This window comes from Gossypium hirsutum, chromosome D05 (genome assembly GCF_007990345.1).
Source record: "Gossypium hirsutum isolate 1008001.06 chromosome D05, Gossypium_hirsutum_v2.1, whole genome shotgun sequence".
In the NCBI taxonomy this organism is placed as follows: Eukaryota; Viridiplantae; Streptophyta; class Magnoliopsida; order Malvales; family Malvaceae; genus Gossypium; species Gossypium hirsutum.
The window spans coordinates 25,868,523-25,885,226 of NC_053441.1; the positions used below are offsets into that span (position 1 = coordinate 25,868,523).

The 16,704-nt window shown below is 33.1% G+C and overlaps 2 protein-coding genes across 3 annotated transcripts; both read right to left on the reverse strand.

The window, feature by feature from the left end:
• Positions 1–442: 442 nt before the first annotated feature.
• LOC107905208 (probable inactive poly [ADP-ribose] polymerase SRO3) lies at positions 443–3,007 on the reverse strand. Its single transcript, XM_016831798.2, has 4 exons — positions 1,912–3,007; positions 1,074–1,315; positions 878–984; positions 443–766 (listed from the first exon to the last, which is right to left on the reverse strand). Exons 1-4 carry the CDS (start codon positions 2,868–2,870, stop codon positions 635–637), a joined length of 1,440 nt encoding a protein of 479 aa, XP_016687287.1. The 5' UTR covers positions 2,871–3,007; the 3' UTR covers positions 443–634.
• A 4,169-nt stretch (positions 3,008–7,176) lies between these two features.
• On the reverse strand, positions 7,177–16,704 carry LOC107903144 (amino acid permease 6). 2 transcript variants are annotated; one of them, XM_016829188.2, is made up of 7 exons: positions 16,662–16,704; positions 9,627–9,686; positions 9,194–9,521; positions 8,881–9,095; positions 8,634–8,779; positions 7,864–8,097; positions 7,177–7,751 (listed from the first exon to the last, which is right to left on the reverse strand). In XM_016829188.2, exons 1-7 carry the CDS (start codon positions 16,702–16,704, stop codon positions 7,326–7,328), a joined length of 1,452 nt encoding a protein of 483 aa, XP_016684677.1. In that variant the 3' UTR covers positions 7,177–7,325. The 2 variants fall into 2 exon arrangements, with proteins under 2 accessions (XP_016684677.1, XP_016684678.1); XM_016829189.2 differs by lacking the exon at positions 16,662–16,704 and having other exon boundaries at positions 9,627–9,711.

Genomic DNA, 16,704 nt, shown 5'->3' on the forward strand with positions numbered 1-16,704 from the left:
CAGTTGAAAAAGGGAATCAAAATGCGTTAAAAGTATGTACTTCCCTTGCTTTGGCTAGACATAAGAACTCAAAATCTTCGAAAGAAATTCGGTAAGGCCAAACATACTTACTTGCATGATAACACCGAAAATACTGACCACAAACTTACAAAAAGGAAAACAAAGGGTATAGTTTAGATAAAAGAGTTTACCTTTGCATTTACCAAGGTCTGAAACCCAAAACTCAGGTTAAATATGGGCTGTTTGTCAATTACACTTTATATCTCTTCGGATTGTTAGGATCACCAGCACAGTGTCAAAATCCACAACATATGAGATGAAATCCTGCTTTCACATGTTCAATATTTCCCAGTATGACCCGGGGCCGGCACAGTATAAGATGTTTTATACCATTCACATTATCATCTCTAAGCTAAAAACCACTGAAGAACTCTGAAGCTCATTTCTTCTCCAAGTTCCAATTTTTATAACCATAGTAAAACCTTCAGTGGTAAAACAAATCTGAAACTGTGAACTGTAAACTCTTTAATTTGTCAACCACAATTGCTACATGTACTGTGGGTTAGTGTGCGGACTAAGCATTTCCTTTCTTATCCTAATCCTTTTCTTTTATAAAATGACAGGGGCAAATGAATCAGTAATTCAAATGCTGGACACTTTGAAATGAGTTAGAACCAATTTCCATAACAGCAGATTTCAGAAACTCGTCATCACCAACAACCAGTCGTAGTTTCTTAGTAAAATCACCCTTGGTCCCTGCTCCAGCCTGTGGTAAACAATTGAAGAAACAAAATTAAAAAGTGTTCATACTTTATAGACAAATTCCGCTACAAGCAACAAGCAAAATCTTCATCTGATTAGCATGCAGCCTACTTACCCTATATGAACAGTATGAAGTTACTATTTCCTCGAATTTGGCAGGAGGAAGAGAGTCCCTCAACTTCCTTAACAATTTTTGAATGGAAAAAGTTGGCCTCACTGGACCTACAAGAAAACAACCTCTTAACTTCTAAACCATATAAAGGAGAGGAGAAAAAAGAACCAAAGACACCAAGGAGAGTATAAAAGTTTACCATGCGTGTTACCCAAAGTTTTGAAACTCACTACACTTTCGGGAAGAATATACATGTTCGCATTATGTGACCATACTACATACCACCTTGGGTTGCTAGGATCATCAGAACCAGTATCAAAATTCACACTTGATGAGAGATATTGTTGAGATCCAGCTTCCACTTTCTCAATATTTCCCAATATAACTTGGCACAGAATAAGATGTCTCACACCATTTTCATCTGCATCAGCTAGAATTGCACTGTAACGGTAAAACCAACATTAGAACAGATCAAAATAATCAGTACAAAAGTTAAAATTACCCAAAAGTAAGCATGACAAAACCGTGTAGCTTTTAGGCCAAACCAAGCAATACCTCGTAGTTTGACTACAAGTCTCCAATAATGTAGTAAGGAGTAGTTAAAATTATCAATGTGAACTGATCATGATTAAGTTGTTTTTTCCTCCTTAAGATCAACTGGTATAAGGAAAGGAGACTCTACGAACCTCTCTATTTAAGTATTCAACAACAATCATGAGATTATAAGGAAATCATGTACACTAGCTAAAAAAAGAAAAGCATATTTTCAAGCCAAACGGAACCACTATTTAGAGTTCATCGTCATAATTATATATCTCAAACTTGTACACATCTTTTTTGAAACAGCAGTGCAGAGGTTCTAGCAACTAGACTGTATCTCGAAGGCAAGCCAAAAATTGGCATTGTACCAACTTGGCTTGAATTACTACTGAAGCTAAGTTGATTTCAATCTAGAACTAAATGGTGACCGAGCCAATACTGGGCCACTAAAGTAAAACTATGCAGTTAACTGGAAAAAGAAAAACGCAATGAATTACCTCAAGTGTGGCAACTCTAAGGGAGACAGATAAACGCCATTCCCGTAAACATCAATAGGCGTAACCTTATTGGGCAACCCAAAACCATAAGCCAGAACACTCCCCACAACCTCGGCGGAAGCCCCATACCATGCATAAGTCACATTTGAAGTGCCTCTTTCAGCCTTAGTAATCTCAATCTGTTTCTGGAAAATTACAAGCCTTGCCTTATCCAAATGCGTTTCCCAATTGCACCGATAAATCGAAGTAACCCTAGCTCCATTATCTACCCTCCTTATTCCGTCAAAGAAAAGGTTATAAACGACCATATACTCTCTCTCTGTTTCTTTCAACCTTTTCGCATTAGGCCATTCAGCAGTTCTAATCACATTTACTCCCACGGCTTTGTCAGAGGAACTTTCTGACCCATCAACTTGCTTTCTTTCCGAAGAAGTTCGATCAATTTTACTCACAATATCAATCTCAGGAGTGCGATTATTCTTCTTTTTGCAGTCGCAGCTGATATCATCATCCCTTTCGTTTTCATATTCAGATTTGCACAAGTCTTCATTGCAGAAAAACACGTTGGGGAAAAAACACTTGCCATCTTCATCGATCCAAGCAACTGACCGCCAATTTCCTGTCGAGTAATTGATCTGCTGCATCCTCTTAAAATCAATTATATACTTTGCACCGTCGATCACTGCTTCAATAATCGGTTTCCGCTCCAAGAAACCTGTACGCACTGTTTGTAAATCATCGTCCGAGAAATTCAACCAAGAACCACAGCGATAGTACATGAACCGCGACGGAACCGCGCTCCGTTCGAAATTCGCATTGTTCTGCGAGATAATTCGTCTCGAACAACAAGACCAAATGCGGCAGTAGCAGCCACCGCTGCCGCGTTTCCTTGGACTGGTAGGTGAGGAGAACGATGGCGTCGGAGGAGGAACCCCAACGGCTTCCACCATATCGTTCATTTTCGCCGCCGTTGATTTCTTTTCCCTTGAAAGTTGAAAAGTTTCAAAAATTAAAAATCGTTTACAATTCTCAAAGGATTTCAAAGGAAAGAAAATTTTCCACAAACGGAAAAACACCACTCCTACTGGTCTGGTAGGATTGGAAGAGAAATCATTTAAGCGCGCGGAGAGTGCCTTGGAAATTACAAAATTAGGTCCATGTGTCAAGAGACGTCTAAGGCCGAATGGCGGGGAATGTATAAGGGCGTTTTGGGTTAAATCAAGGCAGTTATGGATTTCGCAATATACCTTGGATATCGATGGATAGTTAAGAATTAACTAAGCTGGCTAATTGCTACTCCTTTTATGGTTTATTAATATTTAGTGTTTTCCATTATTATCAATAATTATAATTGAAAGTTATAATATCTTTAATTATTAATTAAGGTATATAATATTTAAATAAATTAATATAATAATACATAAAATATAAATTAATCTAATTTTTATGTGCATTTTTAAATAGCTAATATAAACAAGGGGTTTTTACTAGAGTTGCTCATAGGCCGAGTTTGGGTCGGGCTCAAATAAAAATTTAGGCCCATTTACTAGGCCCGGACTCAGCCAAAAAAATGTGCCTAAAATTTTGCCTAAGTCTAACCCGGATAAAATTGATAAAACCCGGGCCCAACTTGGCCCGTTCGTATTAATTTTTTATATAATTTTTAAATATATATAATACATCAAAAATACTAAAAACATCAAAATAATTATTTCCCAATAAATTGAAAATAAATTTTAAAAAATATGTAGACTTAAATAATACTAAAATAAATGCAACTTAACAAGCAAATGCCTCTAAAATAATAACAAAATTAACAAATGCCTTTAAAATAATAACAAAATTAACAATAAAATAAGTTTTATACGATATCCAAACAATAACAACAAAATAGTAGCAACATAATAGTAAAATGGTAGCAAAATAGGGAGAAAACAACAAGAAAATAACATTAAAAAAAAGAGCAGATTTTTTGTCCTTTAGTGAATTCGGGCCGGGCCGGGCCCGGGCCAAAAATGTCTTACCCGAGGCCTGACCTATTTTTTAAACGAGCCTTATTTTTTGTCCAAGCCCATTTTTCGGGTCTATTTTTTTCCCAAACCCTCCCACATTTCGAGCGGGCCTTCGGGCGGGACCGAGTGACCCGACCCATGATCAGGTCTAGTTTTTACTTGAATAATATAAAAAATAAATAAATACGAAAATAGGATAACAAGAATAATATTTACGGGAATAGGCAAAATAAACAGTGGAATACCAATGCCGCCTGGCCAATCGACAGCACCACTTTATTTAAAAAAAAAATTTTTTGGGGTGCAGCTTGATCAATCAGCAATGCCCATATTTAATACTGAAAAATATGAGTTCTTTTAAAACAGTATACGAAAAAAAATTCTTATTGGTGCCGCCAATGTTGGCACCCAAAAAGTTTTCAATTTTAAATTGTTTTTAAGGTGAAATGAAAAAAAAACTGGCGTTTTGAATTTTTCGGGTATTAAAACATGGACCTGTGACTGATAGGTCACATCCGCATCATCCGTCAAGTTGGTGTCATCGATTTGTCAAGTGGCACCAACTTGATGGATGATGTGGATGTGCCTTGTTGATCACGAGCCCGTGTTTTAATACCAGAAAAAAATTTAAAACATCGTGTTTTCTTTCTTTTTTATTCGTATATTGTTTAAAAAAATTGTATTTTCTGGTATTAAATACAGGTGCCACCAATTGATCAGGTTGCACTCGAAAAAATATTTTAAAAAAATAAAGTGGTGTCGTCGATTGGTCAAGCTGCACCTGTATTTCACTGTTGGTTTTGCATATTCCCACAAATATTATTTCTGTTATTTTATCTTCATATTTATTTATTTTTTATATTATTCAAGTAAAAAAACCCTACATAAGACATTTTGGTAATTTTTACTTCTAAACGCAAAAGCCAAAAACACTTACCTTAACTTTTGTATTTGGGTGAAAAACATTTTTTCACCATAGTTTTGACTCCAAAAGTCGAGTGTTCTTCATTGCTTCTGGAACCTCAAACGCAATAAAAAACAGGTCGTAAGTCGCTTTTCACTTTGATTACTTATGCCATGATTGATTTTGTTTTTTTTTTGTACGATTAATATTTTAATGATCTAACTCTTGAATTTAATATTTCATTCATATAGATCATACATGTCAAAGTTGATATAAACTAAAAAATTCTAACTATTTATTTTATATAAAAAATATTCAACCGTTGAATATATATTAATATATAGAGTATCTTAAATCAATATGACAGAGATATTGAATCACTCAAAAATTCACACAAGTATAATTATATTGATAAATTCAATTTTGGATCATTAAAATATTAATCGTACAAAAAAATACAGAAAGATGTAAAACTATACCGGAATAAGTAGACCTTCCCCCAAAAAATATATACCACATATAAAATAACATAAATATATAAATTTCTGTTATATAAATTATTATATAAAAAATGCATTAATCTCACATTACTTGTCCTTACTATCAATCTATGGCCTTGATTGTTTGTTTTGGGTAAGAAGTTTGAGTTCAATTGAAATTTGAGGTTTGTGATACATGCCTAATTTCAATTCTATGAAGTGTCATGTAATTTGTAATTGTACAAGCTGGTAAGGGAAACATGAGAAACTATGTAAGTGGTTACTACCAATAGAAACGAAAATTACCTTCTCTGAGTTTTCTTCTTCTATGCTACATGACTCTTTTTCCTTTCCTTTCTCTCTTCTTCATTCTTCCTTTTATCAGTAAGTTTTAGCTCGGATATTTGGCCCGCATATTAGTATCAGAACCATCGTTCTTGGCTGTGGCTAGTTGTGGGATGAGGCCAACGGAGGAGGACAAGAATTATCTATGATAACATGTTATGGGAATTAAAAGGAAAAAAGAGATACAAGCTAAACCTAAAGAACTAGACAAGCTGAGCATAAGAATCAACCATTGTTCGATGAATTGTCAAAACTAACTGATAATGAAATTGCTAATCAAACGACTTAAATTACTGAAGGAGCTAATTTTCAACATTGCCAAATGTTGAAGCTGGCCTGCATGCAGACAAGAAGCAACAGAAGCTGCCCGAGCCAAGCAGTTGCAGCTGAAGTTCATGCTGCTGTTCATTTTGCTACTTTCAAATGATATTTTGTAACTTAGTTAGATTAGAACTAAGTTGTTGATGTAGTACTTGATGTAATTGGTTGATGTTTGAGCTGATAAATCAGCTTTACTAAGTGTGCAAGTTTTGTTTCAACAAGTTTCAATGTACTTAGTGGTAGTAGGTAATGTTTAGGTAACCATTTTGTTTTTCTTGACCAGCGTATGTCTGGTATATGTAATGGTATTATGCCATCTTACAAGTTAATGAAAAATTCACAAAAGATTCATCATCAAACTCTCTCATCTTACTTTTCTTTTGTCTTTCAAGTTTGATTTTGTATTGTTTGCTCAGCAAGTATCGGGCCTTCAAGCTCAAGAAACTGCTTACATCCTTCATTTTTACATTCTTAGTTCCAACACCAAACAACTACTATGGTCTCCTTCAAGTCTTTAGATGCTGTGGATAAATCTGTAATAAAAGTGGTTCAAAGTCTGATAATGGAGAATCTTGATGAATACAAGACTATGGGACCATAGGAGCAACTGTCGAGTGAGCATAGAAGTAATTATCTGGTAAGCATAAAGGATCATTTTAGTGATAGTAAGTGCATTGACCAGATATATGATTTACATATCCATCATACTAGTTATTCAGCTATGAATCTTCTACTGGTATATATGCTGCCTTGTGTTAATGGGTCCATATCTGGGATTGTTGGGGTTGTAAATAAAGTAATCATAACCAAATCCTTGTCAAATATTATTGATGTTATACGGACAGGGGCAAATAAGAATTCCATTGTGGGGGACAATTTTGAATCAAAAATTTTTTGAAAGGTTAAAGTATATTTTTATTATTGTATTAATTTATAATTTTATTTAATTTTTAGGATTTGAAAGTAAATTTATCATTTTTTTGAAGCTCAAAGTGTTTATATGGTAAAGGCCAAAGGAAAGACGTACGTTTGTCCCTACCGTTGAATCTAGCAATTGAGTGACCACAATTTGTCACTTCATTGAGAATTGATTTAATCCTCTCTAATGCTTTGGTTATCAAGAAAGAGCAAGGCAGCACCAATAGCAGAAACTTTTATCCTACAATAATTTTGTTTCAGAAGATAACACAAACTACCTAGTTAATTTCCACTAAATTCTTTCTTAATGAACAACCTTTTCCATTATATTCCATATATAGAATTTTTGAAGCACGGTTGAAGACTAAACTCCGACGACACTCTTTGACCTTTTGCAGGCAGTCCGGCCGGAAGAACAGTGATCTTCAACAATGATTAATCTTGAAGCTGAAAGGGCTTGTATGCCTGGAGACTTTGAATCAGTCCTTGAATAGAAGCGGCAGCAGCAATGAGTGAAACAATCAAGCAGGCCCAGGTCAGTATTTTGAGCCACATCCATTTGAACGAGTACTTAGCCATTTTCGTCTGTGCAATGTGTATTTCTATTGGGAAATAGACTACTAATGGCCAAAACGAGCCAGCTCCAATAAGACCCAAGAAGTTATTGAAGAAAGGAAAAAGCATGGCTACCAATGCCGTTACAATAACGTACGTGGTCCTCCAAACCAACCTGAACAAGTTGATGTAATACACACCATAGAATGGAACTCTTACAGCCTGTTCACTTGTAATGAACCTGTTACCCGGCCATCGCCTCGAGCACCAGCCCTCCACGAACCCGAACAACGGTTGGGCAAAAACCTGGATGTATATGTCAATCACGTTACTTAGACCCGTCAACCCCTTGGGCCTTAGGCTTTAGGAGCCTAAATGGTATGCAAGACACGGATCTCGAAAAGGTTAGAGAAATTACCTGATATGCACCAAGAAGATGAATGGCAATACAAATGTTGGCAAAGTCAATTAACCAAAAGGGTTCGTAAAAGCCGAAGCCAGTAAGGAAATTCCCGGGTGCATCGTTTCCGAAGGCTGCATAACCAACAAGGCCGCAAAGTACATAAAATATAGTTGTTGTTGATACTCCAATAGCGGTTGCTCTCTTCATTGATTTGTTCTCCGGTACTACTGGGCTCCATTTGATTGTGTCCTGAAAATAAATAATAATCACTCAAATGAGATAACATAGAAATAAATCGGTGTTAACATGCACATTTGACCAAATCGACGCCAACTAAATAAATCAAAATTAAATTTCATCTCTTGAATTGAGCTACTTCATTGTATTTTCAACTTCTTGTCTACAAATGGCCAATAAGAATCAGTCACTAAAATCCTTAAAGGTCCATAGGGATCTTTGTCGCTCGCTATCCTACGGTAACCATATATCAATTAAAGGGCCAATACGAATGCAGTGTCTCAACTCTCAATTTCTAGCATATATCAAAATACTTAAAAAAAATTAAAGGGTTTATGTAAGAATCTGGAAAATGAGAGAACCACACATGCCTGTTATTAATAGCAAGAAATAGGAAAAGAAGTGCTCCAATAGTGCAGCCTATGTATCAGCACAAATAAGTAATATGTTTTTGTGTCTTTGGAAAGTGCTTTTCGTGGATTGTTGGAGGTTAAATGTCTGAATTTTAGAAATGAAAATCGTAAAAAATGGAAAATATATAATCTCGCCTGAATCTCGATGAGGACGTTGGAGAAAGAATAGGCAAAGGCAATGTCCCCTATAGCTTGGAGTGTCCTCCAAACCTTTTCAGACCCCGACACGTCCACCCCTACTACCACTCCTGTTAAGGTTGTCCTTACATCTTCTTCCCCACCTTATTCACACCGAATTCAGACAACAAATTACTTGCATATGAAATTCAATACAACAGAAAACCAAATATATTGATCAATTTTGTTTGTAATTCAGCATTACCTGCAACTTTGGCAATGGAGAGTCCAAGGCCAATAAAAGAATAAGCGAAAGACATGACGGATGCTATGATTGACAGCCATGAAAGCTTGGCGAAGTTGGGGATTTGGCTCAGAACTATCTGAATGCAGCCGAAGATGACCATGAATGGGTAGTTTGATGTCTCGCATTTCGCATGATGCCCATGCTTGTGGAAGCAATTCGACCTTTTCACCGCCCTGGTTACAAGGGAAATAAATAAAAATAAAAATAAAGACATCAAAAAGGGTTAGTTTAAGAAGAGAAATTTCAAAGTTTAGAAAATGATTATACATACACCATGCTAATAGATGAAGTGATAGTGTAACCAATGGTTATTCCAGTAAGATTCATGTACTGAGCCAATCCACAAAGCTGGACTTTTCTTCCTCCCAAGTAAGCTCTAACAGCATCCATGTAAGTGTAGTTTCTTTGTCCATTGACAGGGTCAGGAGCCCTATAGGCATCAGCAAGGAGAGTAGAGGTGAAGTAAGTGATGAAGGAGAAAACCACTAGAGCAGCCGGACCACCCACCCAACCCAACTGAGCAACCGCCCATGCAAGCGATAGCACTCCTGACCCGATCACAGCAGTGATAATATGAGCACTTGCAGTTACCCAAGTCCCTTCAAATCAAAATAATACAATATTATATTATTTACACAAAACATGAAAAGCCGGGATATTATATATATATATATGTATATATAACATATTTCAGGTAAACTAACCGGTTCTTTTGACACGACCATCATCGTCCAAGTTCTTGTTGACATCACCATTCTCATAATCTCCTGGGATTTTCTCGACGAACATGATGAAGCCAAGGTCAAATAAAGAGGAAAAGAAAATATATATAACTAGGTTTTAAGGCTGTATGTATGAGAAATTGTGAGAGGCTTACAGAGAAATATGGAACATATATAGAGGCTTAAGCCTGGAACTGATGAGGGTGGAATTGTTGACAGGGTTAGGGCAATGGCCGCACCATCGACGGTCGTCATTGTGGTTTCTAGGTCTTCTCATACAAGAGGTCCTCGGTTCCGCCCGTATGTTTGTTTTAGGAACTATGCATGGCGTTTGGTAAACCAGATTTGTTATAAATAGAAAATCGAGTACAACAGCAATTGTTGGTAAAACAGCTCCAATCGACCATATCAACTGAGCAAGAGATAGTATCCCGTTTGCAGACAAGTGAAAGAATAATTTAGTGCTTTAAAAAAAACAATAATTTAGGTTTTCAAAAACAAAACAAAACAATATAGAAACAAGGGGAAAAAAACTCAAACTAGATACCACTCAACCTAAAAAACAACAATTTAACAAAAAGAAACATCTTCTGCTTCAAATTAACCCCGGCTGAGCAAATTTAAGGCTTTGTTACTTGTTGCTTTTATAAAAGTGTTTTTTTAAGCAAATGTAAAAGCATTTTTTCCTAACTTTTTCATTTAGAAAAAGTAAAATGATATATAATATTCATATCTATATATATAACTTTGATTTTGATTTAATTGTATACATTTAAAGTAATAGATATACACATTTATTTTCATATTGGATTAATATAGTTGTTTGTGTATGCAATATATTAATGTGAAATGATGCTAATTCAACAATTTTGTTAATGGTTTGTGAAATTTTAATCAAATTAAAATTTCACTTATTAAAATTTATGTATGACATTACGCATTGCATGAAATTTCATGTATAATTTTCAAGTTCATGAAATCATTCCGCATATCCTACGTGTTCTATCAAGGCTACAATTGGGCTAAAAAATAAAATGGTAAGTGGTCTTAATAGTGAAATTGGTAAGTGAGTTATAGAATGTTAATTTGAGAGTTCCTTATGGATATTCTCTATTTAAATTCATCATATGTTATTATTAATACATAAATTTATATGTTAACATTAGTGAATTTTAATGGTAAGTTTAATTCTTGGTCATGTGTACAAGATTTCTAGAGAAAATACTTAATGAATCTTGATCATTTTGTTAACCTTATGAATTTAGTTAAAAATTTTGATTGAGTTATATGTTGAACTATATGATGTTTTGATGGAGATTTATATTTTATCATGTTTAGAAGTGTTATGGAATGATGTAGGATTGTTTAGACTTTGTTTTAGATGTTTTAGACATGTTTCAAGTAACTTATCCTCAGTGTTGCGACATCAAAAATCTATGTCACGACATTGGACATGTAATTAGAGTAATTTTCCCTCATTGTCGTAACATTAGAAGCCAGTGTCACGACATTGGAGCATTCTGCCCTCAATGTCGCGACACCCATTTCCAGTGTCGCGACATTAACCTTGTTTACCCTATTTTGACCTAAATAAGTCCCGAATGGCCCTCGTTTGTAACAAAACTTTAAAGTCTAGAAATGACTTAAATAACTTCAAAGAGTCTATTTATGTTTTTAAAAAAAAAGTTTTAAATTTGATGTTTGAGTTAAGTAGCCTTAGTGTCCAAATGTATCATCCCTTACTCATGATGTATTGGTTCATTCCGGGTGAGGGGTGTTATATAAATACTATCAAACATCATCAAATCATAACCATCAATGTATCATCGTTTAACTAACTATTTCTCATAATCAAACTTGCATAAACTATCATAATTATCTACTAATTAAAGGTTAAAGTTCATCTTATAAAACCTTATAGGCCAAATACCAAATATACCAAAATGATCACTTAAACAATAAGCCCAAAACAATCTGGGTATATGTCATTCCAACTCAAGCACATATATACAAACAAAAGAGGTAGAAAAATGATTCTCGAGTTGAGTTGTTAAGAATAGATGCTTTGACACTTTCAACTTATGAAAATCCTCATTCAAGACCTTCACACAAAAATAAACAAAACCGTACGCTAGATATTGAATACTCAATTGTGCTAATATAATTCAAATACATTTCATTAACAATGAACTAAATTAAATGCATGTATGTATGTATGTATGTATGTATGTATGTATGTATGTATGTATGTATGTATGTATGTATGTATGTATATAACAAGCATCAATTACATTGATATTTACTACTTTAACTAATCTTATCTTTCTTTTTTTCCAACTTTATTATTAATTTCACATTCAATATCAATTCTCATGCTTATTCATTTTAGCCCCTATTATCCATGATAAACATTAGGACGGATACTCGAATCTATATATCAAGAAAGTCCACAACCCTCTGTGAACTAGTACTATTTTATTCTATCACCCCAGTTGTCCGATAACAATGACTTTTAGTATTTGTTTATTCTATCATCCCGGGTTGCCCGACAACGATGGCTAGTAAATTACTATATCGGTGACCCTATGACATGCCAACTATACCAGACTACATCTAACATTGTTTAATGGGGGCATTAACATTATAACATATATCATTATAATATCAATGTCCAAATATTCATAATCACATCCAAAACAATTTCAAACATTTATCACATATTATTCAAATATCATCAATCGAATCCATTATTCAAAGTTTATAGGGAAAAGATAGTATTACCTCGATGCATAGTCATATTGATTATAATGACGTCCGACTTTTCTTTTCCTTTTGCCTTTTACATTCCAAAGTTGTCTTTGACTATGTTCAATAATACAATTATAGAAACGTCGTTAATCACATAATTCAACACAATTCAATGAAATCAAATATTAATGCATTTAATTCAATTTAGTCCTTCACTACTCTAATATTCAAAACATTTATATTGCACAATTTATCCAATTGAATTTAGATCCTACTTGATAAATATAGTACGGCGACTTCTTGTTAAACTATAGTAAAGAAAGATAAAGGTGCAATACAATACAATAAACACAAAGGAACATTTTCTATGAAAAGCAATACTGTCAGATTAATGCTTACCATACATGAAGATAACAAGGGTTTTTATACATGACAACAAGGTCTACTAACGGAGCCACAACTGCATAACCATTTTAACTGAATCTTTAATAACCTTAACAGCTCTACTGATCTAAAACTCTAACACTTAATTTTATTATTTATTAATAAACCCTAAAGTTTTCACCTTTTACAAATATAAGTCCTTGGTAAAACATAATTTGGTAATAATCTAATCTTGATTTCAATATTTTTGGTGAATTATAAGAGGAGTAAAAAGCCCTGACAACAATACGGCAAGTGTGACTCAAACCCAAACCACACCTGGGACGGTGAACACCCTAAGCATCAGGCCAACACGCGGGGTCTATTAACTAAAATTAATCTAATCTCATTCATGCATGAATTTGATCTTCTAACATCACATTTCTCAAATTTTCCAACAATGAAATATTATATCTAAACTTGCTAATTCTCTAAATTAATTAAGGGGTCATGAATACCTTTCTCACTTAACCAAAAATTTAAGAAAGAAACTCACCTAACTCTTAGCAAGGTACGGCAACGGTGAAAATGAGAAGGAAGGGGTTTTTTCTTTTTTCCTGTTTCTTTTCTTGGACGGTGAAGAAGAGAATGGAAAAGATGCTTCTCGCTTCCACTAACTTTTAACATAAACATAGTTTAATTAATTTAATTTAACTTATTTAACTTAATTAAATCCTTAATATAATTCTATTATTATCACAATATAATTATCTTATTACTAGTTAGTGCTTATAATCGTTTCATTCCATTAATCCTATATAGAATGGGTTAATTTATCCTATAGTCCCTAACTTAATTTCTAACCAAGTCCCTTTTTATTTTTTAAATTAAAAATTCAATACTGATTTTACTTTTACAATTTAATATTGTACTATAATTATCAGTCGATTCATTCTAATTTTACTAAATAATTTAATCTATCACTATCTTAGACAACACATAAATTTTCACTTCCAAAATTAACCATCTCGTTTTAGCAATTCAATTCCATATTGGGTTTTTCAACACCACTAGAAATTGGATCGTTACAGTTGTTTGCTCACTCATCTAATGTACAAATATCAATTTGCCCATTTCTTCAATAGAGAGATTAAAATACAATCCAAGGTATAATGCACGGGGTTTTGTGGTACATTTACCTTCATACGATATTTTTATTGTATTTTAGTTTATTTTATATTTGCATAATTTATCATAATTACTAGAGCACAAATTTAAATTTAATTGCATAAATATAAATATTAGATAAATAATAAATATTTACTATAATTTAAATTAGTTTTATTTATAATTAATTTTTTAGACCCGTAAGGTCATAAAATCTAGTATATATAAACATGAATCACTAAACTCGACGTGAAACACGGGCATTATATTAGTTATCATATAAAAAGAATTTCTTAAACTTAAAATCAAGTATAGACGGGTTTGTAAAGCCATAAGATAATTGGATATGAATAAAGTGTTTTTAATTAGCTATGTCACTCTCCACTTTAAGAAATAGAAAATGTAATTGAAATGCTTCGATTATACTCAATTCAATAGAATTACTAAGACTCTAACTTACACTATTAGATGACTTACGTATCTTCGACCAATAATATCAGTGGAAAGTGCAAAGGGATTTGTGGAAAATGGTGGAGAAGAAAAATCATGGACGGGAAAAAGAACAGGGTTTTGGTTTTGTTTTTCAAAATTATGAGTTTATTACAGCCATTCAAAACCGAGTTTCGAAGTCCTCTCTTCTCCTCCACAATAATCACAATCCAATCCGATCAAAACGGGCAGAAATTTTCTCGGCGATCGAACATGCCCTATAGGATATGGCTTATCCCTATGCTTTCTATACTTGTTCTACTATTACTATTATCACTTTTCCTACTCATGCGTCCAACATCAACCACAAACACTAGCTTTATTGGTAAGCTCAATAAAAAAACTATTACGTTGTTAATTATTTCCTGTGATTCTTCATTGCTTTTGTTTTTTGGGTTATAATTGTAGGAAAGAAAGTCATTAAAGAGATTCGAAGAAACCTAATTGACGTGAAACCGCCTTCAAATCATGCTCATGATGGATCGGGCCATTAATTTGGAATGACATCATACAAATAATCTTGAGAAGACGATCAAGACTCAACTCAAGGTCATATGATTTGTGGACAGATAGTAGACATGATACTTTGCCATATATATTTTTTATTTTTCTTCTCATAGTAATGTTTAAATTCTTATGTATTTATAAAAGTTTTATTTGATATTATTAATAAATTATATTATATAAAATTGGTTATATTTATGTTTTTGTATCATGTTTATTATTATTATTTTTGGTAAGAGAAGAGAGCTAGGTAGGGGTGACCAAAACTCGATTCGACTCGAAAAAATCGAAAAAAAATTTGAATTTCGAGTTAAACGGATCGAGATATTCGAGTTAATCGAGTTATTCGAATCAACTTGAATTTTTTTTCGAATTTCGAGTTCGAATCGAGTTGAGTTTTTGAATTCGAATAACTCGAATAATTCGAATATCAAACTATAATATTTTACATTTTTACCCCAAACTCCCAAACCTTTTTACTTTTCCCTCAAAACTTTTACTCATTCCCACTTTCCCCCCAAAACTTTTACTCCCCTCCCCTCCCAACCCCCCAATCTACCCAAAATCCATTTCCCACCAAAATTTTATTCTCCCATTTATTTTTTCTCAAAATTTTACTCCCAAAAACCCTCAAAACCTTTTATTTTCCCCAAAATTTTTACTCCCTCCCACTTTTCACTTAAAACTTTTATTCCCTTCCCATCTCACCTCTCATCTATCCCAAACCCTCCCCCCTCCAATTTTTTTTAATATTTTCCCTCCAAAATTTTACTCCCCCTATTTACTTTCCCTCAAACTTTTATTCCCAAAACTTTTTTATTTTTCCCCTAAACTTTTACTTCTCACCCTTTACTCTCAAATAAAAAATCAAAATTATCCAAAAAAAATCACTAAACATAAATAGTAATAATTTTATTTATATCTACTATTTATATTATTAAATTAAATTTCACATTTTATATTATTTATATTATTGAATTGTTTAGTCATATTGAATATTTATATTAAAATTGAATTATCAATTATGTCATAAAATATTCGTGTTAAAATTTTATATTGGTATCAATTTCACATTTTATTTTTAAAATAACTTTTATTAAAAAATCATATTTTTACATTTAATATATTTTTTAATTCTAAAATACATAGTGACAAGAATCTGAAGATAATTGAAACAACTAAGCAAGCAAAGAAGCTAACCAATATATAAAAAATTAATAAATAAATTATGAAGTGATGAAAGTTAATAAAAAATTTGATTAACGTGGACAAATTTTATTACGATGGATGACAATGGTTACAAGGACCCAAAATTATTTTTTAAAATTTAACTCGAACAAATATATTCGATTCGATTCGATTCGAATCGAATTCCATCTCACTCGACTCGATTCGAGAAAACTTCAAATAAAGTTAGAATGATAAAATGAGATTCGAAAACTCGATTAACTCGAAAATTTTCGATTCGATTCGATCGAATGCTCATCCCTAGAGCTAGGCCTTAGGAAGAAACCAAAGTTTTTACATAAAACAATTCCTCTCAAAGGTAGTCTCTAGCTTACCGCTAGAAATAATCCTTTCAAACCCATCTAAAATTTTGATACTAAATTTCGCGTCAAATCAAGATAAATGTGATAATTTTTTTATAATAAATTATTTCGAAAATTACGGATGAAATAATAAATTTTACATTGTGGACTTATTTACAACTTTAATTTGATTTTAAGATTAAATTGAAATTTCAACTATTAAAGGGAGACTGATCTTGTAAGTAACTTTTTTTTTTCAT

Excerpts from the sequence above, each read along its gene's own strand:
- LOC107905208 (XM_016831798.2), bottom strand. The coding sequence starts at position 2,870 with ATGAACGATATGGTGGAAGCCGTTGGGGTTCCTCCTCCGACGCCATCG. Across the intron at positions 985-1,073 it reads AACTTTGGGTAACACGCATG|GTCCAGTGAGGCCAACTTTT; the intron begins GTAAACTTTTAT and ends GTTTTCTTGTAG. Across the intron at positions 767-877 it reads CTTCATACTGTTCATATAGG|GCTGGAGCAGGGACCAAGGG; the intron begins GTAAGTAGGCTG and ends TGTTTACCACAG.
- LOC107903144 (XM_016829188.2), bottom strand. The coding sequence starts at position 16,704 with ATGAAAAAAAAAAGTTACTTACAAGATCAGTCTCCCTTTAATA. Across the intron at positions 9,522-9,626 it reads TGGTCGTGTCAAAAGAACCG|GGACTTGGGTAACTGCAAGT; the intron begins GTTAGTTTACCT and ends TTTGATTTGAAG. Across the intron at positions 8,780-8,880 it reads CTCCATTGCCAAAGTTGCAG|GTGGGGAAGAAGATGTAAGG; the intron begins GTAATGCTGAAT and ends GGTGTGAATAAG.